General features: G+C 62.5%; 3 protein-coding genes across 5 annotated transcripts; all 3 read right to left on the bottom strand.

The window, feature by feature from the left end:
• Positions 1–908: 908 nt before the first annotated feature.
• G6PC1 (glucose-6-phosphatase catalytic subunit 1) lies at positions 909–4,700 on the bottom strand. Its single transcript, XM_075722913.1, has 5 exons — positions 4,471–4,700; positions 3,206–3,315; positions 2,307–2,415; positions 1,961–2,076; positions 909–1,420 (listed from the first exon to the last, which is right to left on the bottom strand). The coding sequence occupies exons 1-5, from the start codon at positions 4,698–4,700 to the stop codon at positions 909–911; spliced, it is 1,077 nt and encodes a 358-aa protein (XP_075579028.1).
• A 4,822-nt stretch (positions 4,701–9,522) lies between these two features.
• LOC104039084 (amine oxidase [copper-containing] 3-like) lies at positions 9,523–12,846 on the bottom strand. Its single transcript, XM_075722895.1, has 4 exons — positions 11,262–12,846; positions 10,878–11,163; positions 9,990–10,119; positions 9,523–9,825 (listed from the first exon to the last, which is right to left on the bottom strand). The coding sequence occupies exons 1-4, from the start codon at positions 12,829–12,831 to the stop codon at positions 9,523–9,525; spliced, it is 2,289 nt and encodes a 762-aa protein (XP_075579010.1). The 5' UTR covers positions 12,832–12,846.
• A 1,279-nt stretch (positions 12,847–14,125) lies between these two features.
• LOC104024216 (amine oxidase [copper-containing] 3) lies at positions 14,126–19,483 on the bottom strand. Of its 3 annotated transcripts, XM_075722898.1 has the most exons (5): positions 18,429–18,799; positions 17,696–18,296; positions 15,622–15,907; positions 15,265–15,394; positions 14,126–14,718 (listed from the first exon to the last, which is right to left on the bottom strand). In XM_075722898.1, exons 1-5 carry the CDS (start codon positions 18,774–18,776, stop codon positions 14,434–14,436), a joined length of 1,650 nt encoding a protein of 549 aa, XP_075579013.1. In that variant the 5' UTR covers positions 18,777–18,799; the 3' UTR covers positions 14,126–14,433. The 3 variants fall into 3 exon arrangements, with proteins under 3 accessions (XP_075579013.1, XP_009491927.2, XP_075579011.1); XM_009493652.2 differs by having other exon boundaries at positions 17,696–19,483; XM_075722896.1 differs by having other exon boundaries at positions 15,265–15,395; positions 15,704–15,907; positions 17,696–19,483.
• Positions 19,484–19,844: the final 361 nt, after the last annotated feature.

Here is a 19,844-nt window from a genome sequence, read left to right as displayed (position 1 = left end):
CTGAGTTTGGCTGCACCCAAGGGTGAAAGGCGATGAGGACCAGGGCAGCTGGGCGCTGCCTTTCCCGGTGCTTTGACCGTGCCTTGCAGGTGATGGTGGGAGCCGCGTCCCCGGAGAGACGTCCTTCCTCCACCACCACCAGCAGCCCCCACTGCAGCCCCGGCGCCCGGGAGCCAATCGCCCATCCTGGCTCACTGGCCAGCGAGACATCCGAACTCACCAGCTAAACACACCTTCAGCTTTAATAAAATACCTCTTGTTTACAGACACACCCATATGCATATGTGTATATAGATACGCATTTTATATATATACACACATATGCATATGTGTACCCCATGCTGCTTCAGACAGCAGTGAATACTGAACACCTCAGGGCTGGGGGGGGCTCCCGCAAGCTGGTGCTTTATCTCCAAATCGCAGCGTCTGCCCGTTCCTGTAACAGAGCTGCCTTGCCAGCAGACCCCGAGCACCCATGGGTGAGCACCCTGCTCCCGGCGGTGCTGTCCCCAGCCCAGCACCATGGAGGTGGCACATCCCCATGAGTTGCAGGGGAGCGCAGGGTCTTCCCCCTGCTGCTGCCGGGTCCCGGGCTGATGAACTCCCACCCCGTGGGTGCGGGAAGGGCAGCGGGAGAGCCCTGGGAGCTCGGGGCTCGCTGTGCCATCAGCTGGCCACAGCCCGCCCGAGCCTATGGCACGACTGGCGTTGTGCGTCCGTGCCGCGGGAGCCATCCAGCAGCACCGCCAGCCCAGCCTTCGCAGTCCGCTCCCGGCGTGGAGTCAGTCTGTGCAGATTTAGCAGGGAGCAAACAGCAGCTGGGATGCACCCACGGTCCGGTGACCACCCCCGAGCCCAGAGCCGGGGCAGCCGCCTGCCCGGGCACACCACTACCTGTGGGGACCACCCTAGACAGCCTTCTTGTCCTGCGTGGCCAGGAGCTGGGAGACGCAGTAGGGGATGAGGCCGACTGTTGCCAGCGGCACGGCTGCGCTCTTGCAGAAGGAGAGGAAGTAGAAGAGCAACTGCATGTGGGAGGGCGGCTTGAAGGCGTCGAAGAGGTGTAGGACGAGGAGGGAGGCGGCGATGCAGCCCAGGCGGAAGGGCAGCTGCTGGCCCTGCTTCCCCCGGCAGCTCTCCAGGTACATGTGGGAGTTGTGGGCCAGCCCCAGCCCAAAGAGGATGCCCAGGTTACGGAGGAGGCTGGCGAAGGGGGTGGTGTCGATGTGGACCCACTCGGGGTGGGCGCACCACCTCTGCGCCTTCTCCAGCGTCCAGAGCAAGTCCACGCCGAGTGCCCGCAGCAGCAGGTAGAAGCCCAGGGCGAAGCTGAAGAGGAAGAAGGTGATGCCCAGGTACCGGCGGAGGCTGGCATGGTAGATGCAGTGGACGTGCTGGAAGGTCTTGGCCACGGCCATCCCTGCCGGTAATGAAGCAGGAGAGGCGGCGGTGCTGATCAGCGGGCGATCGCCTGCCTCGGGGCGGTGGAGCCGAGCGGACCCCCCAGCCCTGGGCACTCCAGCGGGGGAAATGTGCCGGGGGCTACCCAGGCGCTCCCGTGCGGGGCTGACTGCCCCGATGGCCACCGCTGCGCCCCATTGCTCACAGACAGCCGATTCTGCTCTCTTGCCCCATGACGACCCTTTCACACCCCAAACCTGCCCTGCTTGTGCCTTCGGGCCATGTTCGCTGTCCCTCAGAGCCCAGCAGCTGCTGGCAATGCCCTGCCCACCCAAGTGGGACTTGTGCCTCGAATGGGATAGGGACAAAGGCACGTCCTGGAGGGCATCCTGCCCGTACGATGAGGGCAGTAACTGCAGAGCCATGGACGCAGCTTTGCATCACGACCCCGCACGCATCCATCAGGCCGTGCACCCTTCCTGGCCAGTGCTGTGGGTGCCGCGGTCCAGCACCGCGGTGCCATGGGGAAGGGGGACGGAGCGGGATCTGATGCACTCACCCGAGATGACCCCCGCGATGACTTGATGGGGGAAGTGGGCGGCAATGAAGACTCGGGACAGGCAGACGCAGACTTGAACTGCCCAGAACCCCGTCCAAAGCACCGTCCACAGCACCCTGCAAGGGGCAAGCGGCCACATCGGTGCCAGGCTTGGCTCACGCTGCCACCATCGCGTACCCCGAGCAGTGCCTGGCCGCCCGCCGAGCCCGGCCTCGTGCACACCCCACCTGGGGTGCCACGGCCCGACTGCCTGCCCACAGCCTTGTGCCTCGAAGGGCTCGACTGCGCGCCCGTCGGCTCTGGAGCAGCCTCTGCCCAGCACGGGGGGTTTCGGCGCACAGCTTACCAGTATTTGAGCGTCCTCGTCTGCTTGTTCCCCATGGCAGTGGAGAGGAGGGCCGTCACCATGACGTAGTACACACCCGCTGCGCCCATGGCGTGGCCGGAGGGGCTCCCTGGGCAAGAAGAGAGCCCCAGGTCAGACCCCCCTTCGGAGTGGGCTGCGCCCTCGTGCCCGGGGGGGTCCCACGCCTCAACCCAGGCCCCGGGGGCTGCGGCACCAGGTGGCATGGCACCCAGCACCTGTCCCTCAGCAGCCGCAGTGCCGCCTCTGCGGCAGGCACCCAGCTCCATCCCCAGGTGCAGGCAAGGTTGGAGCAGGGGACAGCGTGGGAGCACGGCTCTGGCTCCGCAGCCTGTCTGCGGGCAAGACTGGGCAGAGGGCACTGACCATCCCTGACGGCTTGTGCTGAGCGTGCCGGGATGCCTGCAGCCCTTCCCCAGCTCCCATGGAAAGCCACTGGTGAAGTACAGCCAGAACTGCTCCGGAAACAGGCAAACCCCTTCCCCACAGAGCAGCTGCCCGCGTTCGGGGCTGGAGGGCAGAGCACGACCCCGGCACGGGCCAAGGCTGTGGCTGAGCACAGGCAGGGGTTTGTGCTGAACCGCCACGTCTGCGCCGAGGGTCAAGGTCTGCTCTGCGCAGGGGCTGCTGTGCCTCCACCCACTGCAGGCACGGCCAGCGTCCCCAGCGCCGCGGCTCGGTGACAACGGCGCTGTCTCAAGGGCTAGCTAGGGGCGTTCGCTGCCGGTGGGCTGCCAGCCGCGGCCCCGGCCATGCCAGCACCCCCCCTCCCTGCGGGAACCAAGACCCAGGGTGGGGAGCTGCGTGTGCAGGTGCCCCTGGGCAAGCACCCGCTGGCCCTGCCGGGGCTGGGGGACCTTACTGGGGCTGGGGGACCTTACCGGGGCCGGTCTCGCAGGTGAGCGGGAACTGCTGGATCTCTGGGGCAGAGGTGTTGCTGTAATAGTCGGTCTCATGGACCCACCAGTATGGTCTCTCCCCAAAGAGGATCCTGAAAAGAAAGGAGAACGGGTGCTGTAGGGGTCCCAGGCACTGGAGCAGGTGGGCACGGCTGCAGTTTCAGCTCTGGCCTGGGAGCTGGAAGAGGCAAAGAACCCATGAATGGTCCAGGGTGTCCCGACAGACACGGCGTCCAGCTGGATGCTTGGTCCCAACAGCCGACACTGCCTGTCTGTGTCCCCAGCCCCTGAAGGGCTTCCTGGGAGCAAGTCAACACACTGAGAAAGAGGAGCGGTGCCTGCTCCCTCTAAGTCTTTTTCAGGCTGACAGCAACTGTCTCATGGTGGTATGAGAGGCAGAGGCCACCCGTCCCTGTCACACATGCAGGCAGTGTGGGCAGCCCGGGGGATTTGAGCTGTGAGGCAGGCGCAGAGCAGGGGCAGCCAGCACACCCCCCCCAGCCACACTGTGGGTCCTGCTGCAGGGATGTGGGGCGCAGCCTGCGCACGTGGGCGCACGCAGCCCCGAAACGCTGGGATGCTGAAACGCAGCTGCGGGTATGGCACTGCGCTGGTCCACTGCCCCTGTAGCCGCTGGCACCACAGCCCACCGCCTGCGGGGACGGCGCCCACGGCTGCAAGCCAACACCGAGCCCTGCCGGCCGTGGTGCCAGGGTGGATCAGCCCCATGGAACCATTGACGCAGCTGATGAGGCTGTCCCACGCCTGGAGCGGTGCCTGCGTCCCTCGCGTGCTCCCCACCATCGCTCCCTTTGCGTCAGCGATGCCAGCGTTACCAGCCATGGAAAGGAAAGGGATATCAGTGTCCTGGCTTACCCATGGGAAACACTCGCCTAAAAGACTGGAGGAGCGCCAAGCCCTCATCCCGCACATCAGAGCCGTGCCAGGTCACCCCCGCAGCCTCCCCAAGGTCGGGGGCTCTGTGCAGCCCCTGCGCAGAACTCCAGCGCGGGCTGACGGCAAAGGGGGCTGGCTGCGGGAGGCTCTATCCCTCTGCCTGGCTTCTGGGAAGGGGCGAGAGCCGTTGCCGCACGGCTCGGGAAGAGCGACCATCACCACTGCCAAGCTGGGGTCCAAACTCTGGTCTTTGTTTTACACCAGCGTCAAGGCTGAGAGCGCACATCTGGCCCGCATTAGTCCAGCTGTGCCAACACGCCCGGAGGGAGCCGTGGCACGGGGCCACTCACCACTTGAAGACGAGGTTGAGCCAGTCACCGATCACGGCCACCCAGATGAGCCTGATGCCCACCGACTCGCTGAAGTGGAACCAGATAGGGAAGAGGACGAAGAAAGCGTTCCTGAGGTCGGCGGCGAAGGAGATGAAGAGGAACCAGTCCTGGGAGCCCTGGAATCGCTCCTGCAGCCAGCGCGTCGCCTGGATGCCCATGTCGTGCAGGAGGTTCATGCCGGCCTCCATCCTCCTCTGCAGCCGCTGCCCCTTGGCGCGGCTCAGGCTGTCCCGCGCTCCACCGCGCCGCCGGGGTTTTATACTCTGCGGGCTCTTGTTTGCCGCGGGCAGGTCGCTTGTCCCAGTGCTGATCTTTGGACCCAAACCCACTTTTGCCAAAGGTGCATCACCGGGGGATTGTCACAAACATGTTTGGAACAACTTACGTAAAAGGGAAAAAACAGGCTTCGAGGGCACGTGTGAAGCCGCGTGGAGCGCGGGGTGCTCCGGCATCAGCACTTTAACCCTTCCTGCGCTGTCCCCACGGCACGCAAGTGGCTGCCTCGCTCGGGGGGATCCTGCAGCCCCTGCTCCTCCTGCCGCCCGGTACAACAGTTCAGCTGCTCCTGCTGAACCCCGGCGTCTGCTCTGATATCGGGGGGGAGATTCAAGCACCCGCGCTCTGTGTGCATGGCACTGCAGAGCCGCCGCAGCCCCGAGCTGTGACATTTCTCCCATCCCTCTGCCATCACTCCAAGCACCACCGGAGCATCGCAAGGGTGGCCAGGAGTGTGGACTGGGTCGTGCGTGGTGGTGGTGGGGGGGGGGGGGGGGGGGGGGGGGCTGCCCACCACCCCCCCATCAGCTAAAACCTCCAGCTGAAGAAAAAACACCTCGCTGCCATGGCGTTCAGCAGGCTGATTTAAGCAGGACTCTGCGTAATGGGCAACTTTCCAGCCGTTTCTGGAGCTCCCCACAGCCTCAGACAGCAAGGCTTGGGGAGCTCCTGGCTGCCAGCGATGTTTTTCTGGTCTCTGCTGTGGGGTTAAAGGACCTTTGCAAATGAGGTCCCCTGGGAGGGAAGGCATTTCTCCCAGCACGGCTCCCCTGGCTTAACCCCCTCCTGCACCAAACCGCCCCGTCGGACCCTGGCTTCGGGGACGGAGCCGAACACACCGCTCATCCTGCCGGTGCCGGGTCCCTGCCCGTGGCCTTTCCCTGCCCCAGCCACGCCGTGCTGTCGCTGGCAGCAGTGCCGGCACCGCAGCTTTATCGTCCTGCTCCTGCCCGGGAGGTAACGGTGAATGAGTAACATGGAGAGCTATTTCCAGGAGCCTGAGGACACAGGGTCAGCCTGGCAGGAGAAACCTCTTTCTTGCCAGCCATCACGGTCGCTGGCGCACGGACACGCAGCCCTGCTGCAGCAGTCAGTGCCCAGCCAGAGCCCACCGCAGCAAAACCGGCGAAGAGGCAACGAGGCGTTAATGATTAGCAGCCAGTGAAAATGCATCACTTTTATCTCCCTCCTCGAGAAAGTTCAGGTCAAGATCCTTGAACCGCTACCCTCGCTACCCGTGTGCTGTTTGCCATGGCGCCGAGCAGGCAGAGGTCTTGTCCGGCGCCGAGTCCTGCCCAGAAACAGCGAGCGCTGCACAGCGGGGGCCGTGGGCAGCATCCTGCTCCCTTGCCTGCACGTAGCCGGGGAGCCACCGGGTCTAAAAGGCAAAAACGTGGCAAACCTTCTTCCATGGAATACAGGCACGGCCCACTCTTGGAGCTGCCAGGCCGAGGAAGAGGCATCGTGTTTGCAAATGCCTGTGCTCTGAAGGCAGTCGGATGCTGAGAGCTCTGCCTCGCGTTTAACGGTGCAAGGCTGGGGCTGCCAGGGCAGATCTGCAGTCACGGACCAGCAACGCGCGTGCTCGGTGGGCAGCCTGTCCTCGGCCCCGAGGAGCTGCCCATCACTCGGCGGCAGCCGGCATCCCTCCAGGCACCCTCGCTTCACGCCTGGGCTGACGCTCCGGGGCAAAGGGAAGCGTGGGCACAGCCAAAGCCTGACCCTGCGCTCAGCACCCTTTTGGCCCAGGCCAGCCTGACCCAACCCCGTCCCCGGGGATGGAGCGCGGCCGGAGCAGCCTCGCCGTGCTGGGGAGCGGGGCCGGGGGAGCCCTGGGGCTGCGCATGGCGGGAGGCAGCACCGGGGGGCTCACGCTGGTCCTGCCGAGCGGCAATTTCCCAGCCGCCGTCAGTGAACGGGAAATCGCATGAAGGAGTGGAAGCCGTGCAAACGCTGCAGGATCAGCCCCGGCCGCAGGCGTGTCCCCGCCGGGGGCTGCTCCTCCCTGTCCCTCCCAGCCCGGCCTCGCTGCACCCAGCGGAGACAGACCCAGGCGTCCCAGGACTGAGCTCCCAGCCTACAGAAAAAAACCCAACAGAGCAGAACTTTGCACAGAAATGAAATTACTCTTGCAAAACAAATTCCCTGACAGCTCATTTCAGGGTCCTCAACCAAGAGTGGCTTTGGCCAGTGTGAAGGAATGCAACGGACTTGGCTTCTTTGTCAAAAATATTTTGAAACAGTCAGTAATAAATTCTCCCTGAGAGATTTCACAGCAGAAAATGGGGGCAAAAGGTGTTGGGGGATGGGGACATGCGCGTTCCAGGCCCCTTGGAAAAAGTCACTGCAGGAAAACTGGGGCCACAGCGGGGAGAGGCCAGGAAATGGGGCAGGAGCGGCCACCTCCTGCCTCCCAGCACGGCAGGGGCCGGCGAGGGAGCGAGCACGAAGCGTTGCTGACGGAGCCATGCTGCCGACAGAGCTGTGCTGCCGGCGGAGCAGCGCGGGCCCCCGTCCCCATGCGCGGCAGCCAGGCTGCACGTGCCGCGGGGCAGGTCTGTGCCGGCGCTGCCGGGGTCCGCACCGTGGAGGTTCCCCGGTGCCGGCTCCGTGCCCTGCGCTTCGGGTAAACCCCCGGCCCTGCAGCCGCCGCGCGGAGCCAAGGCAGGCTGGGGCGGCGGGGGCTGCTGACCTCCTGGGCACCGCGGGGTTTTGTATCCTGGCCGGTTTGGCCACCGGCTCTGGGAGTGCCATGCCAGGCTCTGGCTCGTCCCCTGCGACGGGCAGCCGTGCAGGCGGCACCGCTGGCTGGGGACGCGCATTGCAAACCGGCCGGGGTGGTGCAAACCTTTTGCGGGGGAGGAACGGGGCCAAGATGGGGGTGCTTTATTTCTGCACTGGGGTCTGTGTGCAATGAGCCCGGCATCAGCTGGCAGCCCAGGAGCCGCGTGCCCGCAGCGGCTGGCTCCAGGACACGGTGTCCCCACAATTCCCAAGGCACCAGATGCAGCTAAGGGAGGCGCAGCGCGCGCGGGCGCTGTAACGTAACGTGCCGCACGCGGTGCCGATGTTTCATCCAGAAAGTTCCCAGCCTGCTGCAAGGTCTGGGGCTGGGCAGCGGGCAGCGAGCTGGGTCGCTGCCAGCATGGGAGCGCATCTGGTCTCACCTGCGTCAGCACGCGGGCAGAGTCCAGGCAGCACTCGCAAACACGTGGGCACACAGCGGCAGGCAGGGAGCTGGCTGGCTGCGACCTTCCCCCCTGCAGGGAGCATCCCGCCTGCTCCCCCCGTGCCTCTGGGGCACGGTCCCTGCTGTCACCCCAGGGACCACCGCAGCCTTGCACTGAGCCATGCCCCCCAGCTGCCCTCTCCTGCCCAAAGTCCCTTCCCTGCGCTGCAGCGAGCCGAGCTGGCTCCCGGGGGGACGCGCCACTGCCGTTTGGGCTTCTCGAGTCCATCACAGCATCGCCCTGGGCAGCCCCAGCTCCCACAGCGAGGGGCCCGGGGGATGGATGCCCACCGTGCCCCCAGGGACACATTGGCCAGCGCTTGGCATCTGCAGCCACGTGCCAGGGCCAGGCCGTGGGGCTGGAGCTGAACTGCCCTTACCAAACCCCTCAGTGTCCCCAGCCCAGCCCGGCGCAGCAGGGATGGGCTCCGGAGGCTGCGGGATCCCACAGCCCAGGGCTGCGCATGCAGCTGGGGACGCAGGAGCAAGGGTCCCCGCGCCGGTGGGGGCTGAGCATGCCGGGCGGCAGCCAAGGCCAGAACCGATTAATGCGGCTCGGTACAGCCGTTACACATTAACTCCCTTGTTTGTCCCATATTCCCCGGCAGGAGCCTCCTGCCAGCACCCGGGGTCCAAGAGCACGGCCGGTGCACGCTCGCAGCGCCGGGGATCTGGCCACCAGCCGCAGGAGCTGCAGCAGCACCCGTGAGCTACGCAATAGTTTGGTCAGAAAAAGCACCCGAGTGCCTGTTTATTGGGGAAGTGTGGACACGGGGCAGCTCAGCCTGGAGAGTGCCCGTCCCGTGGTCCTGCAGCGTGCTCCTCCCGCGGGCTCCTGGTGCAGCCCAGCACGCCGTCCCTGTCCCCAGAGCTTGGCACTGCCGCAGCAGCCAGAGCTCAGCATCGCCTGGGCCCCAGCAGCCCTAGAGCGGCCGCAGCCGTGGGGCCGGGGTGGACATTTTGAGCATCCTGGAGCTGTTGGCTCCCCGCGGCCCAATGCCCCCGGGCTGCAGCCAGGCCACAGCAGCCACCATGCCTCCTGCTCCCGCCACCCTGGGCAAAACCTCAGTGCGGAGCACGGATCCAAGGGGAGCTGCGGCTTTGTGCAGCGCCCAGCCCTGGCCAGCACCATCGCCCGGTGTGCACCAACCTACCTTGGGGAGGTGGCAGAGCCCCGGTCCCAGAGGAGAGCGGCTGTGGGCACCCCACAGCCCTTTGGGTGGCCTCCTGGATGGAGTGTCCAAAAATCACTCATAGGGGCCATTTTTCAGATGCTTTGAGTCCACCTTTGGCAGCGTTGCGGTGCTGAAATGAGAGCTGAACTCCTCCGAAAACCTAACCCTGAGCATGCAACTTCCCAGGGATGGGGAGGACAAGTCCCGGTGCGGCTGCAGAGCCAGCCCGTGCCCGCCGCTGCTACCGGAGCCCCTCCGAGGATGCGCCCGATGGCCGGACATGGACCACCCGCTCTGGCGGGGACAGGGGCAGCGGCGTCCCCGTCCCTGTCAGAGCCCGTTGGGTGGTGGGGCCAGGCTGATGTTGACGAAGCCCCCATAGCGGAACGGGGGCAGGTGTGGGGCGCAGGCAGCAGCGGGGGGCAGGCAGGCCAGGGGGTTGGCCCCGCACGCTCCCACGTCCTGCTCGCTGCTGAAGTAGACGCTGTCGGGCGAGTCCACCGAGGGGTCCTCATCAAAGTAGTTGTAGGGCCTCAGGAAAAAGCCGACGCCGTTCCCCACGGTCACTGTGTTGGGGACGTCTTCGGCGTGGGGGACATGCAGGAAGCCCACAGAGATCCAGGCGACCAGGTCCTGGGCAGGAGGGGAGCCGGGCACCCCGTCAGGCTGAGCGGGACCCTTCCAGCCCGGCAGCCACCCGGTTTGGCTGCAGGATGGGTGAAGCCTCTGCCCAGGGCAGGAGCCAGGGCAGCACCCACAGTGCTTGTCTCCCCTCCAGCCGGGGTACCCCAGCTCACCTCGTTGGTGATGGTCTCGTTGTTGATGAAGTCGGCGAAGGCGACGGTGGGTGTCCAGGGGTCGTTCTGGTTGTAGATGCTGGTGCTGGTGGGCTCCTCCTCCTTCCGTCGGGTGACAGCCAGCTGGTACCTGCCAGCACAGGGAGCAGAGGGGCTCGTCCCTGCCGGCGTGGGGCAGGGCGACGGCAGCATCGCTGCCAGGGGATGCACCGGCGAACTGGGGCTGGATGCATCCTTGGCATGTGCCTGGGGGGACACAGCCTGTCCTGGGTCGGGGAGGGAAAGGGCTGGCACGGACCAGCCTGGTCGTGACAGGCAGCAGCGGCAGCACCTTCGGGCTCGTGGGAGATCGCTCGCTGCCCACGGCTGCTCCAGCATGGTCAGAAAACACGAACGCGTCCAGGCACAGATGCTGCTGCTCACTGCCTGACACACTCACTTCAGCCACAGCCGCTTTTAACTCCCACAACCTCCCCCAGAATGTGAGCTGTTAAATTTCACCCTGGCAGTGAGCCAGTTCTGTGTTTAGCCCAAGCATTTTTCCAAAAGACATTCTGTCCATACATGAAGATGTCAAGACCTGGGGATGCCAGTGCACTCCCTTGGGAGCTTGTCCTACAGCCTATGATTGCTTTAAATTAATCTTTCCTAAGGTCAGATTCCTGCCTGTGAACTACTATGAACAGATGTCATTGAGCAACCTTTCAATGGATCTTCAGAGCCAAAAAATATGCGTGTTCGCTGTTTAACCCTTCCCTGCAGCCTGGCAGAGGCTTGCTGGGCGGCAGCAGCCCCCACTCTGCCAGGAGGCAGAAGCAGCCGGGGACGCGGTGGCAGGGTGGGAGGAGAGGGGGTGGGGACCACGCGCGCCCCAGCCCCGGCACCCACCTGCCCCAGCTGATGGACCTCTCCATGGGGCTGCTGGTGGGCAGGTGCTCCCCAGCGAAGCTGGAGATCTGGATCCGGTAGCTGCGTGGATGTCCCCACTTGTTGGGCTTGGGGCTGGCAAAGGAGAGGTAGCGGGGCATGGGGGTGTTGAGCAGGAACGCGGCCTCGTCTTCCCTCTCCAGCCTCTCCCTGCGGAGGTACGGCCGCTCGATGGAGTTCTGCATGCTCCAGGGATCTTTCACGAGCTCGTACTCCATGTCCTGGGTCTCCAGAGAGTTCAGCTGCCCTGTGAAGCAGAAGGTAAAACCCTCTCAAGCTCCACGCCCCTCGCAGACCTGCAGCCCACAGAGACCCACAGCCATGCACAAAGGCGCCCAGACCTACCGTTGACATCCAGGTCCACCTTGTAGTGGATGTGGTGGAGGTGCATCGTCCCCAGCGTGTGGGGCCCAACCCTGTTGCCATAGTCGGTGCCTTGGCCGTGGAGGAAGCAGGAGCTGATGTAGCCGGTGGCGTGCACCCGGACCTCCACGGCCCCGCTGCCATGGAACATGAAGTCCCAGATGTAGTCATAGTTGATGAGAGTGGAGATGGTGCGGATGACCAGCGTGTTTTTCCGCAGCCCACCGTAGTACAAGGACTGCAAGTCAGAGAAGTGGCGCCGCAGAGGGAGGGCAGCGTCATGCTCAAAAATGCAGAGTGAGTTTTGGTTGGTTTTGGGGGTGTCTGACTCCGCCAGGTAGTGCCTGTCCACGTAGGTTGCTGTGTAGGGGCAGTCGAGGCCACGGACAAGCTCGTAGGCAAACCTGCCGATTCCGAAGCTCCCGTCAAGGTAGCGGGTCGACATGCCCCCGGGGCAGTTGGAGCCGTACAGGGCTAAGGCTTCCTGGAGACTCAGCTCGTAGACAATCCTCTCCCCGTGGTACCTGATGTCAAAGAGGCGTGGGCCAGAGTTGGGGTTCATGCCAAAGGTGATGCTCCAGCCCTGGAAGGTGACGCGGTTGTCCCTGACGCTGTAGCGGGGACCCTGGGGCTCATACTGCAGCGGCCCCGGGGAGCTGGGTGGGTGCCGGGGTCTCATCGAGCCCAGCACTGCTTCAGCCCGGGGCTTCTTGATCCTGACAACCTCCAGCAAGCTGGCCACAAACGCATCCTCCAGATCCCCCGTGCTGGCAAAGTACTGGCCATTGTAGAAGACTTGGCGCAGATGCCAGCGGGAGACGTTGAGGTCCCCGTGCTCCACCAGCACCTCCAGCCCCACCGGTGAGAGGTAGTACCCAGTGCCAGCCACGTCGTGGAAGAGGACAAACCAGGTCGCACGATCGCCGGACTTGAAGCCCCGCGGGGCCGTTGTGAGGATGGCCAGGTCAGCCCCGTCAGACTCACAGCACGTGGCGAGGAAGCGCGGTGCCTTTCGCAGCTCCCGCTGGATGAGGGCGTTGATATCCACGTACTCCTTGCCGGTAACAGGTCTGCGGTGGTACGGCACCTTCCCCCCGTACTTCTGCACCGTGACGTCCCGGTGATACACCGGCGTCGGCAGCGGACCCACCACGTACTCGGTGACGTTGGGGTCTGGCTGGTTCCCAAAGTACAGCACAGCCAGCGCCTCCCGGGGGGGGCGAGGCCCCCCACCATCCAGGAACCGCAGCACCTCTGCCTTGGCGGGGACCTGCACGTCGACGGAGGCAATGCAGTTGTCGGAGGGCTTTGCACGCGAGGCGTCAACCAGCTGCACCCCGAGGTTTCCCTGCAGGTACCGCACCACTTGCAGCATCTCTTCGGGCGTCAGATCGGCAAAGACCAGGCTCTGGCTGTCGTCGGTGGCCTCCTGCTCCAGGGGCTGGTGCTGGCAGGTGCTGGGGCCCCGTCCTCTGGTCAGCAGCACACAGACCAAAGCAAATATCGTGGCTAAGGCCAGAAGGAGGAGGATGAGCACGGTTTTCACGTTCATGTCTGCTGAGGCACTGGGAGCTCTCGCAGTCCAGCACAGCGGGTCTCCAGCTGCAGAATCCTCCAGCGACGCACTGACGGAAGGGGCTGGGTGTGGCTGGGTTTGGTTTTTCCCTTGTTTTCTCAACAGGGAACAGCCCAGAGCAGTTCACAGGGAGGGCGCAGGGGGATGTCCTCAAACGTGCCTGGGATTTGCTGGGAACCATAAAAGGCAACTTTGCTCTGCTTCCCCCAGTGGGTCATAATTTTAAGTAAACTTAATACTTCAGCATCTGTCCGTCCTCTCTTGTCCCACATGCTACGCTGCAGACCTTGGAGAGGACAGATCCAGTGCCTTGGGGGAAATAAATGCATCTCCCTGCACCATCTTCTCTTAGAATTAGAATTCATAGAATTGTTTAGGTTGGAAAAGACCTTTAAGATCATCCAGTCTTAACCCTGCCGATGCAAACAGCCAGACAGGCAGAGCACTGCTGAGCCCAGCACCGTGGCCCCATCCTGCCATGGCCCTGCTGTCACCAGCAACGCCTCTGCAGCCTGTGCAGAGACCGCAGCATCACACGCTGCTGCCGATGTCCCCACACGTGGGAAGACACCAGTCCTGCAGCCCAGAGGGAGGGAGGGGACAGCTGCTCATCACCGCCCCAAAGATGCTGATCGTGGGCTATGTCCTGGCACAGACAGAGGTGCAAGGAGGGGGAAGAAGGGCTCCAGAGCCCACCGAGCATCCTGGCAGATGGGCAGCGGCGCTGGCCGTGCTGCACCGCCAGCCGTGAAGCCCCCGTGCCCTGGCTCCAGCCTGGCGTAGGGCTCTCGTGAACCTGGCCAGCATCAGGCGGTGATGGGCCGAGCTGGCCCCCGTGCTGCCCGCAGGGCTGAGGTTCAGCTGGTTCACGCAGAGGCACCCATGGGGACGGTGCTGGCGCAGGGACAGTGAGACCTGTCCCTGCAATAGTCCCCTCTGTACCCCTCACCTGCAGCCAGCAGCAAGTGCCCGAGAGCTGCAGCCCAAGCAGGTCCTTGCTCTGTCCCCAGCCTCACCCCAAGCACCCACAGAGCTCGGTGCCAGCACCCACCTCGGTCCTTCCCCCAGAGCCCCGGGGTTGCCAGCCCATCCCTCCTGCCCTCCGGCTGGACTATCCCCGTGCCCGGACGGGCACCCAGGGCCTTGCTGCTGGGCTGGTTTGTGGATGCAGGAAACACAGTGGAGACCCAGCATCATCCCCCCCAGAGATGCTGCTGTACGTTGTAAGAATGAGACACTCGAGAGAGCACTGGACCAGAATAATTTTCATTTTTTTTAACCTGAGTTAGGCACTACACAGCGCTTGCTTCTACAGCAGAGGAACAGGATTTTCTCCTCACTTTCCTCCTGCAACAGACTCAAATTTAGCAATTAACAGAGATAACGTAGACTCCTGACTGGCACCATGCCAGGAAGATTATGCTTCCCTTTTAAAGAGCACTATTTTAAAAGCAAGGATAAAAAATGAAGTCATGGCACAACTGGAAATTGAGACAACTTCACTAAAAAACTGAAAATCTGAGACAGAACAGTCAACCTCTTGTCTCTGACTGTGTCTCCTAACACCATCCTGGAGCATTAAAGCCTGCTCATATTTTGGAAACCATCATAGGTGAACGGGGGGAAGTTTGGCAAACAAGAGGCAGTTTTGGGCAGGCATGCGATAGGGTTGATTTCACACGCCGTGAAGTCCTGCTCGCTGGTGAAAAACACACCATCGTGCGAGTATATGGAGGGGTCCAGGTCATAGTAGTTGTAGGGTCTCAGGAGAAAGCCGACCGAGTTTCCCACCGTCACAGTGTTGGGAATATCCTCCGAGTGCGGGATGTGAAGGAAACCAGCGGTTATCCAGGCAACCAGGTCCTAGGCAGGGAGGAGCCACAAGACCATGGTTATTTCAGAAGCCTGGAGCGGGAGCGACCAAAATCTGTGCAGGGGCCACGGAAAGTTACAGAAGAGCAGGAGAGGACCTCCATGGGGAACCAGCTTGGCCACGTTCCCACATGCCAAGCTCCCCCTCCTGGGAATGATCCCTTCCCTCCTCCAAAGAGCTGCCCACAGCCACAGCTGCAGACGTCCACCCAGCAGAAGGGCCCTTGCCCTGGTCCCCACGGCCAAGCCCCAGCCTCGCAGAGATTTTCCTGATGTTTTGCCAGCATTTCTCCATAGGGAGAAACGAGCTTCTGCTCTGCACTCTGATCTACATGCTCTGATCGAAGCACCAAGCAGATACACAGAAAAGGGGATACTCAAACACGCTTTCCTCATTCCCCGGGGCTGCTGCTCTCCCGGCTGAGCCCGCTGTCCTGCGGGCGACGCCAGGGTCACTCAGCCCCTGGGGCAGCTCTGGGGCTCCCGCTCAGCCCGGGGTGGGGTATCACAGCTCCAGCCCCAGGTACCCCAGCTCACCTCGTTGGTGATGGTCTCGTTGTTGATGAAGTTGGCGAAGGCGACGGTGGGCGTCCAGGGGTCGTTCTGGTTGTAGATGCTGGTGCTGGTGGGCTCCTCCTCCTTCCGTCGGGTGACGGCCAGCTGGTACCTGAGGACAAGAAAAGAGACGGGAGCAGCCCCCTGGGGCAGGGCAGAGCGAAAAGCCAGCTCCCCAGAGAGTCCGCAGAGCACACGCCTGCTCCCACGGAGTAACCCCAGCCCAGGAGAGCGTCTGCCTTGTGCCTCCCCACCAAGGAACACCCACGCCATGCCTCCCCAGCCGGCGGGGCTGGGGGCATCTCTGAGAACCTGCCGTCCCAGTCAGAGCAGCCTGACCTTGCCCAGCTGATGGCCCTCTCCATGGAGCTGGCTTCGGGGACATGGTCCCCCGCAAAACTGGTGATCTGGATCCTGTAACCACGCTGGTGGCCCCACTTGTTTTTGCTGTTGGCCGCAAAGTAGATGTATCTGGGCATCTTCGACTGGAGCCGGAAGGCAGCCTGGTCCTCCGTGTCCAGGACTTTCTTGGTGAGTCGTGGCCGCTCTATCTGCTGCTCCGGGCTCCAGGGAGCCCGCGCCATCTCAAACGCCATGTCGTGGGCCACCAGGGAGTTCTTCACCCCTGCGAAGCCAAAGCAAAGTCGCTGAGGAGCATCCCCACAGTCCCCTGTTCCCTACGGACATCACTGCAGCCAGAGCTTGCTCTCCCCATCCTCCCTTCCCATACCCCACGCTCCAAGCACCGGTTCCTGCCTGTGAGAGCAGTTCCCGCTCCGCAGCTCCACGGCAGCGTGACTGTACGTCGTGTACGTTTATCTGTGGCTGTATGACTGTACGTTTGTCTGACCCAGGCAACACCATTCTGTGGCAGACACCACCATCCATGGGGACTCTCCCTCTCTGTGCAGACAAGACAGGAACCTTGTCCCAGTGCAGAAGAACAGGTTTGCTTCCCCGTGCAAGCACAGTCTAATTAACTCAAGCGCCTGATGGCCCAGGTACTGTGTTTGTGCTCATCAGCATGCATCCTGTGAGCTGGAAAGCACTAGAAAGAGCCCAGGCTCCAAGACATTTGCACATCACAAAACTGGAGCAGTGCTATGCAGTTCAGGTCTTTCCACAAAGAAGAGTCATGAGCCAGAGGCTCAGAGCAACAGGAGGGGCACAAGAGCAAATAAATCTGGGGACAAGATGGCAAAGATCTGGCTGAGAGCGCTCGAGGTGTATGGTGAAACGCCCTCCCGTGCTCCGCTCCCCTCGGCCCCACGCGAGTTTCCAGCTGGCGTAAGGGCCATTTCAGAGCTGAACCTCTGGCCATCCTGGAAGGTTTGAGCAGCGCCTTGGGCCTGAGCGCCGGGGCTGCCATCGAGGGCAGCGCCAGACCCCGAGCCCCATGGAAGAGGATCCACGCCCAGCAACCGCCACCGTGCTCATTTTCTTCCCTTTTCTGATGTGAACAAAACTTCTAACCCCACACCTCCTCTTCCAGTGGTAGCAGTGACACTCTGATTTCATCTGCCTTTTCCCTGTTCTCACATTTTTGCAGTCCTCCATTTTTACTTAGGTACTCAAAACTCATCCTAAAACTGCATGAAACAGTCTTTAAATTTGTGTTTCCCAATTAAAAGGAAATAGGGCAATTTTTAGTAGATGGCAGGAGCATGCAGCAAATGCAATTTCAGCAGGCATGTGAGGACAGATTTGTGGCATAAATGGTAGGGGAAGATCTAGAAAACTGCAGCTGACGTTCCCGTTGCTGCTGTGAGCAAAGGACCCCTTGTACCCCTGGCAAAATGCAGCACAGCCCAAAGCTCAGAGCTGGCCGCCAGCCCAGCGTCTGCCTGCTGTGCCTGCAGCCCTACGGAGAGGGCAGCTGCCAGCCCCACTCGCACACGAGCAGCAGGAACAGCTCGACAAAGCTGTAGGAATTAGGAATGTGAGCTGGAAACCACATCCCAACAAACCAGCTTGATCGACTCCTACTATCGTTTGGGGCTCAGGACAGGGGCAGGGCGGCGGAGGGAAAAATCCCAACTTCTACAGAGCCCCGGAAGCGTTGAGGCCAATGGGGCAAGGTTGGGGCTGGGTCTGTCTGCCCAGGCAGGAGGGGAAGGATGTGTCCCATTAGGGCACGGGCTGGGCACACGGCAGTGCTGGCGTTACCCAGCCCAGGAAGCCGCAGCTCTGCACATGCTTAGGGGTAACTGCGAGGGACAGAGGGGGAACCTCTCCCTGTAGGACAACACCTTTCACTGCTCGAAAAACAGAAGGGAAGCGGCTCTGTGTCAGCACACCATCCTACCCCACACAGGGAAAGAAAAATCTGTATAAGGACCAAAAAAGAAGTCAATTTTGGGGAGTCTAAAAGTACTCGGGGAGGGCACAAAGGAGAGACAAGACCCAGACCTACCTCCCACGTCCAAGTCCACTTTATAGTTGATGAAATGAGTGCGTATCGTACCCAGTGTGTGCTCCCAAACCCTGTTGCCGTATCTCAGACCATCCCCATGGAGAAAGGAGGAGCTTGTGTACCCCGTGGCCTGGACCTTGCCTTCAATGGCCCCGTTCTGGTAGAAGATGAAGTCCCACACGTAGTCGTGGTTGCCCACGGTCGCAATGGAGCGAACGACCAGTGCAGAGTTGACCAGCCCCCCGTAGTAGAGCGACTGCAAGTTGGAGTAGTGGCGCCTCAGAGGGGAGCCCAGGTTCTGCTCAAAAATGCAGAGGGAAGCCTTTCTCTTACTGGGGCTGAGGGTCTCAGACAGAGAGTGTGTGTCGACGTAGGTGGCTGAGTATGGGCAGTCAACCCCTCGCACCAAGGGGGAAGTGTGGCGCCCGATGCCAAAGCTCCCATCCATGTACCTCGTTGACATTCCTCCAGGGCAGTTGGAGCCATACACTGACAATGCTTCTTGGACACTGATTTCATAGGCAACCCTCTCCCCCTTGTGTCGGATGTCAAACAGGCGCAGGCCCGTGTTCACACTCATCCCAAAGGCAAAGCTCCAGGCCTGGAAGAGGACGTGGTTGTTCCTGACGCTGTAGCGGGGACCCTGGGGCTCATACTGCAAAGGGAACAGCGCAGCCGAAGGTGCTCGGGGCTTCATGGATGAGAAGTCCCCATCCCGCGGCGCCTTCCTCACCTTCTCCACGCTGATGCGACCCTGCACGTAGGCGCTCTCCAGCTGAACCATGTCCCTGTAGTACTGCCCGTTGTAGAAGACCCTGCTCACCGCCCACCGGGAGATGTCCAGGCTGCTGTGGTCCACCAGCACCTCCAGCCCCACCGGGTGCACGAAGAACCCGCTCACGTTCTGAAACACGATGAACCAGGACTTACGGTCTCCAGACTGAAACCCGTGAGGGGCCGTGGTCTGAAATGCCACGTTGGTGCCGTCGTACTCAAACACTTCTTTCAGGAAGGTTGGGGCTGCAGCAAATGCCACCATCTGTAAGAACACTCCCACCTGCTCGTACTCACTGCCCAGCATCGGTCTGCGGTGGTACGGCACCTTCCCCCTGTACTTCTGCACCGTGACGTCCCGGTGATACACCGGCGTCGGCAGCGGACCCACCACGTACTCGGTGACGTTGGGGTCTGGCTGGTTCCCAAAGTACAGCACAGCCAGCGCCTCCCGGGGGGGGCGAGGCCCCCCACCATCCAGGAACCGCAGCACCTCTGCCTTGGCGGGGACCTGCACATCGACGGAGGCGATGCAGTTGTCGGAGGGCTTTGCACACGAGGCGTCAACCAGCCGCACCCCGAGGTTTCCCTGCAGGTACCGCACCACTTGCAGCATCTCTTCGGGCGTCAGATCGGCAAAGACCAGGCTCTGGCTCGTGGGTCCCGTCTTCTCCAGGATGCGGGGCTGGGATTCACAGCTGGGTGATCGCCTCCCCCTGCTCAGCAGCATGCAGGAGAGAATGAAGATTATCGCCGCAGCCCCAGCCAGGAGAACGTAGGGAAGTTTGGGGTTCATCTTTCCGAGTGCAGAGACAGTGCGTGGGGTTTAGCTGCAGCATCCAGAATACGTCCCTCACCCGCAGACCAGGCTTTTAATTCATTTGCAAACTGTGGGCGTAAAGGCGTCGCTTGCGAGGTGGGGAGGGAGCCTGGAGCTCACATGGGACTCGGAGAGGAGATCACAGGTCCTGGCCAGTTCAGCCTGTTTCCTCCCCACCCCAGACACACCGAGGAAGCCAGCTGGGGAGCCGGTGCCTGACTCACTCCCCAAGCTGCTGATGGGTTTCTCCGCTGCAGGGTGACACCATGAAGAGCCCCGTCCTTGGTCTGCCCAAGGGGCCTTTGCTTCTCCCAGCGTCTCCCAGGACACCCTGTCCCGTCTCATGTGGGAGCGCAGCGATGCCGCAGGGGCAGGCTCGGCCAGCCCCGCTCCTTCTGCACCCCAGTGCCCTGGGAGCAGCCCCGCTCCCCTGCAGGGCCGGTCTAGGCTGGTGCTCCAGGAGAGCCCAAGACCCGCCGGCTCCCCAGCACCTCCACGTGCCTGTTCTCCCCGTCGCCACTCTCTATCGCCTGCAAGTCCCTCCCAACCCTGAGG

Source organism: Pelecanus crispus, chromosome 18, assembly GCF_030463565.1.
Source record: "Pelecanus crispus isolate bPelCri1 chromosome 18, bPelCri1.pri, whole genome shotgun sequence".
Classification (NCBI taxonomy): Eukaryota; Metazoa; Chordata; class Aves; order Pelecaniformes; family Pelecanidae; genus Pelecanus; species Pelecanus crispus.
The sequence above is the reverse complement of the archived record's forward strand: the minus strand, read 5'-3'. Positions and strand labels throughout refer to the sequence as shown.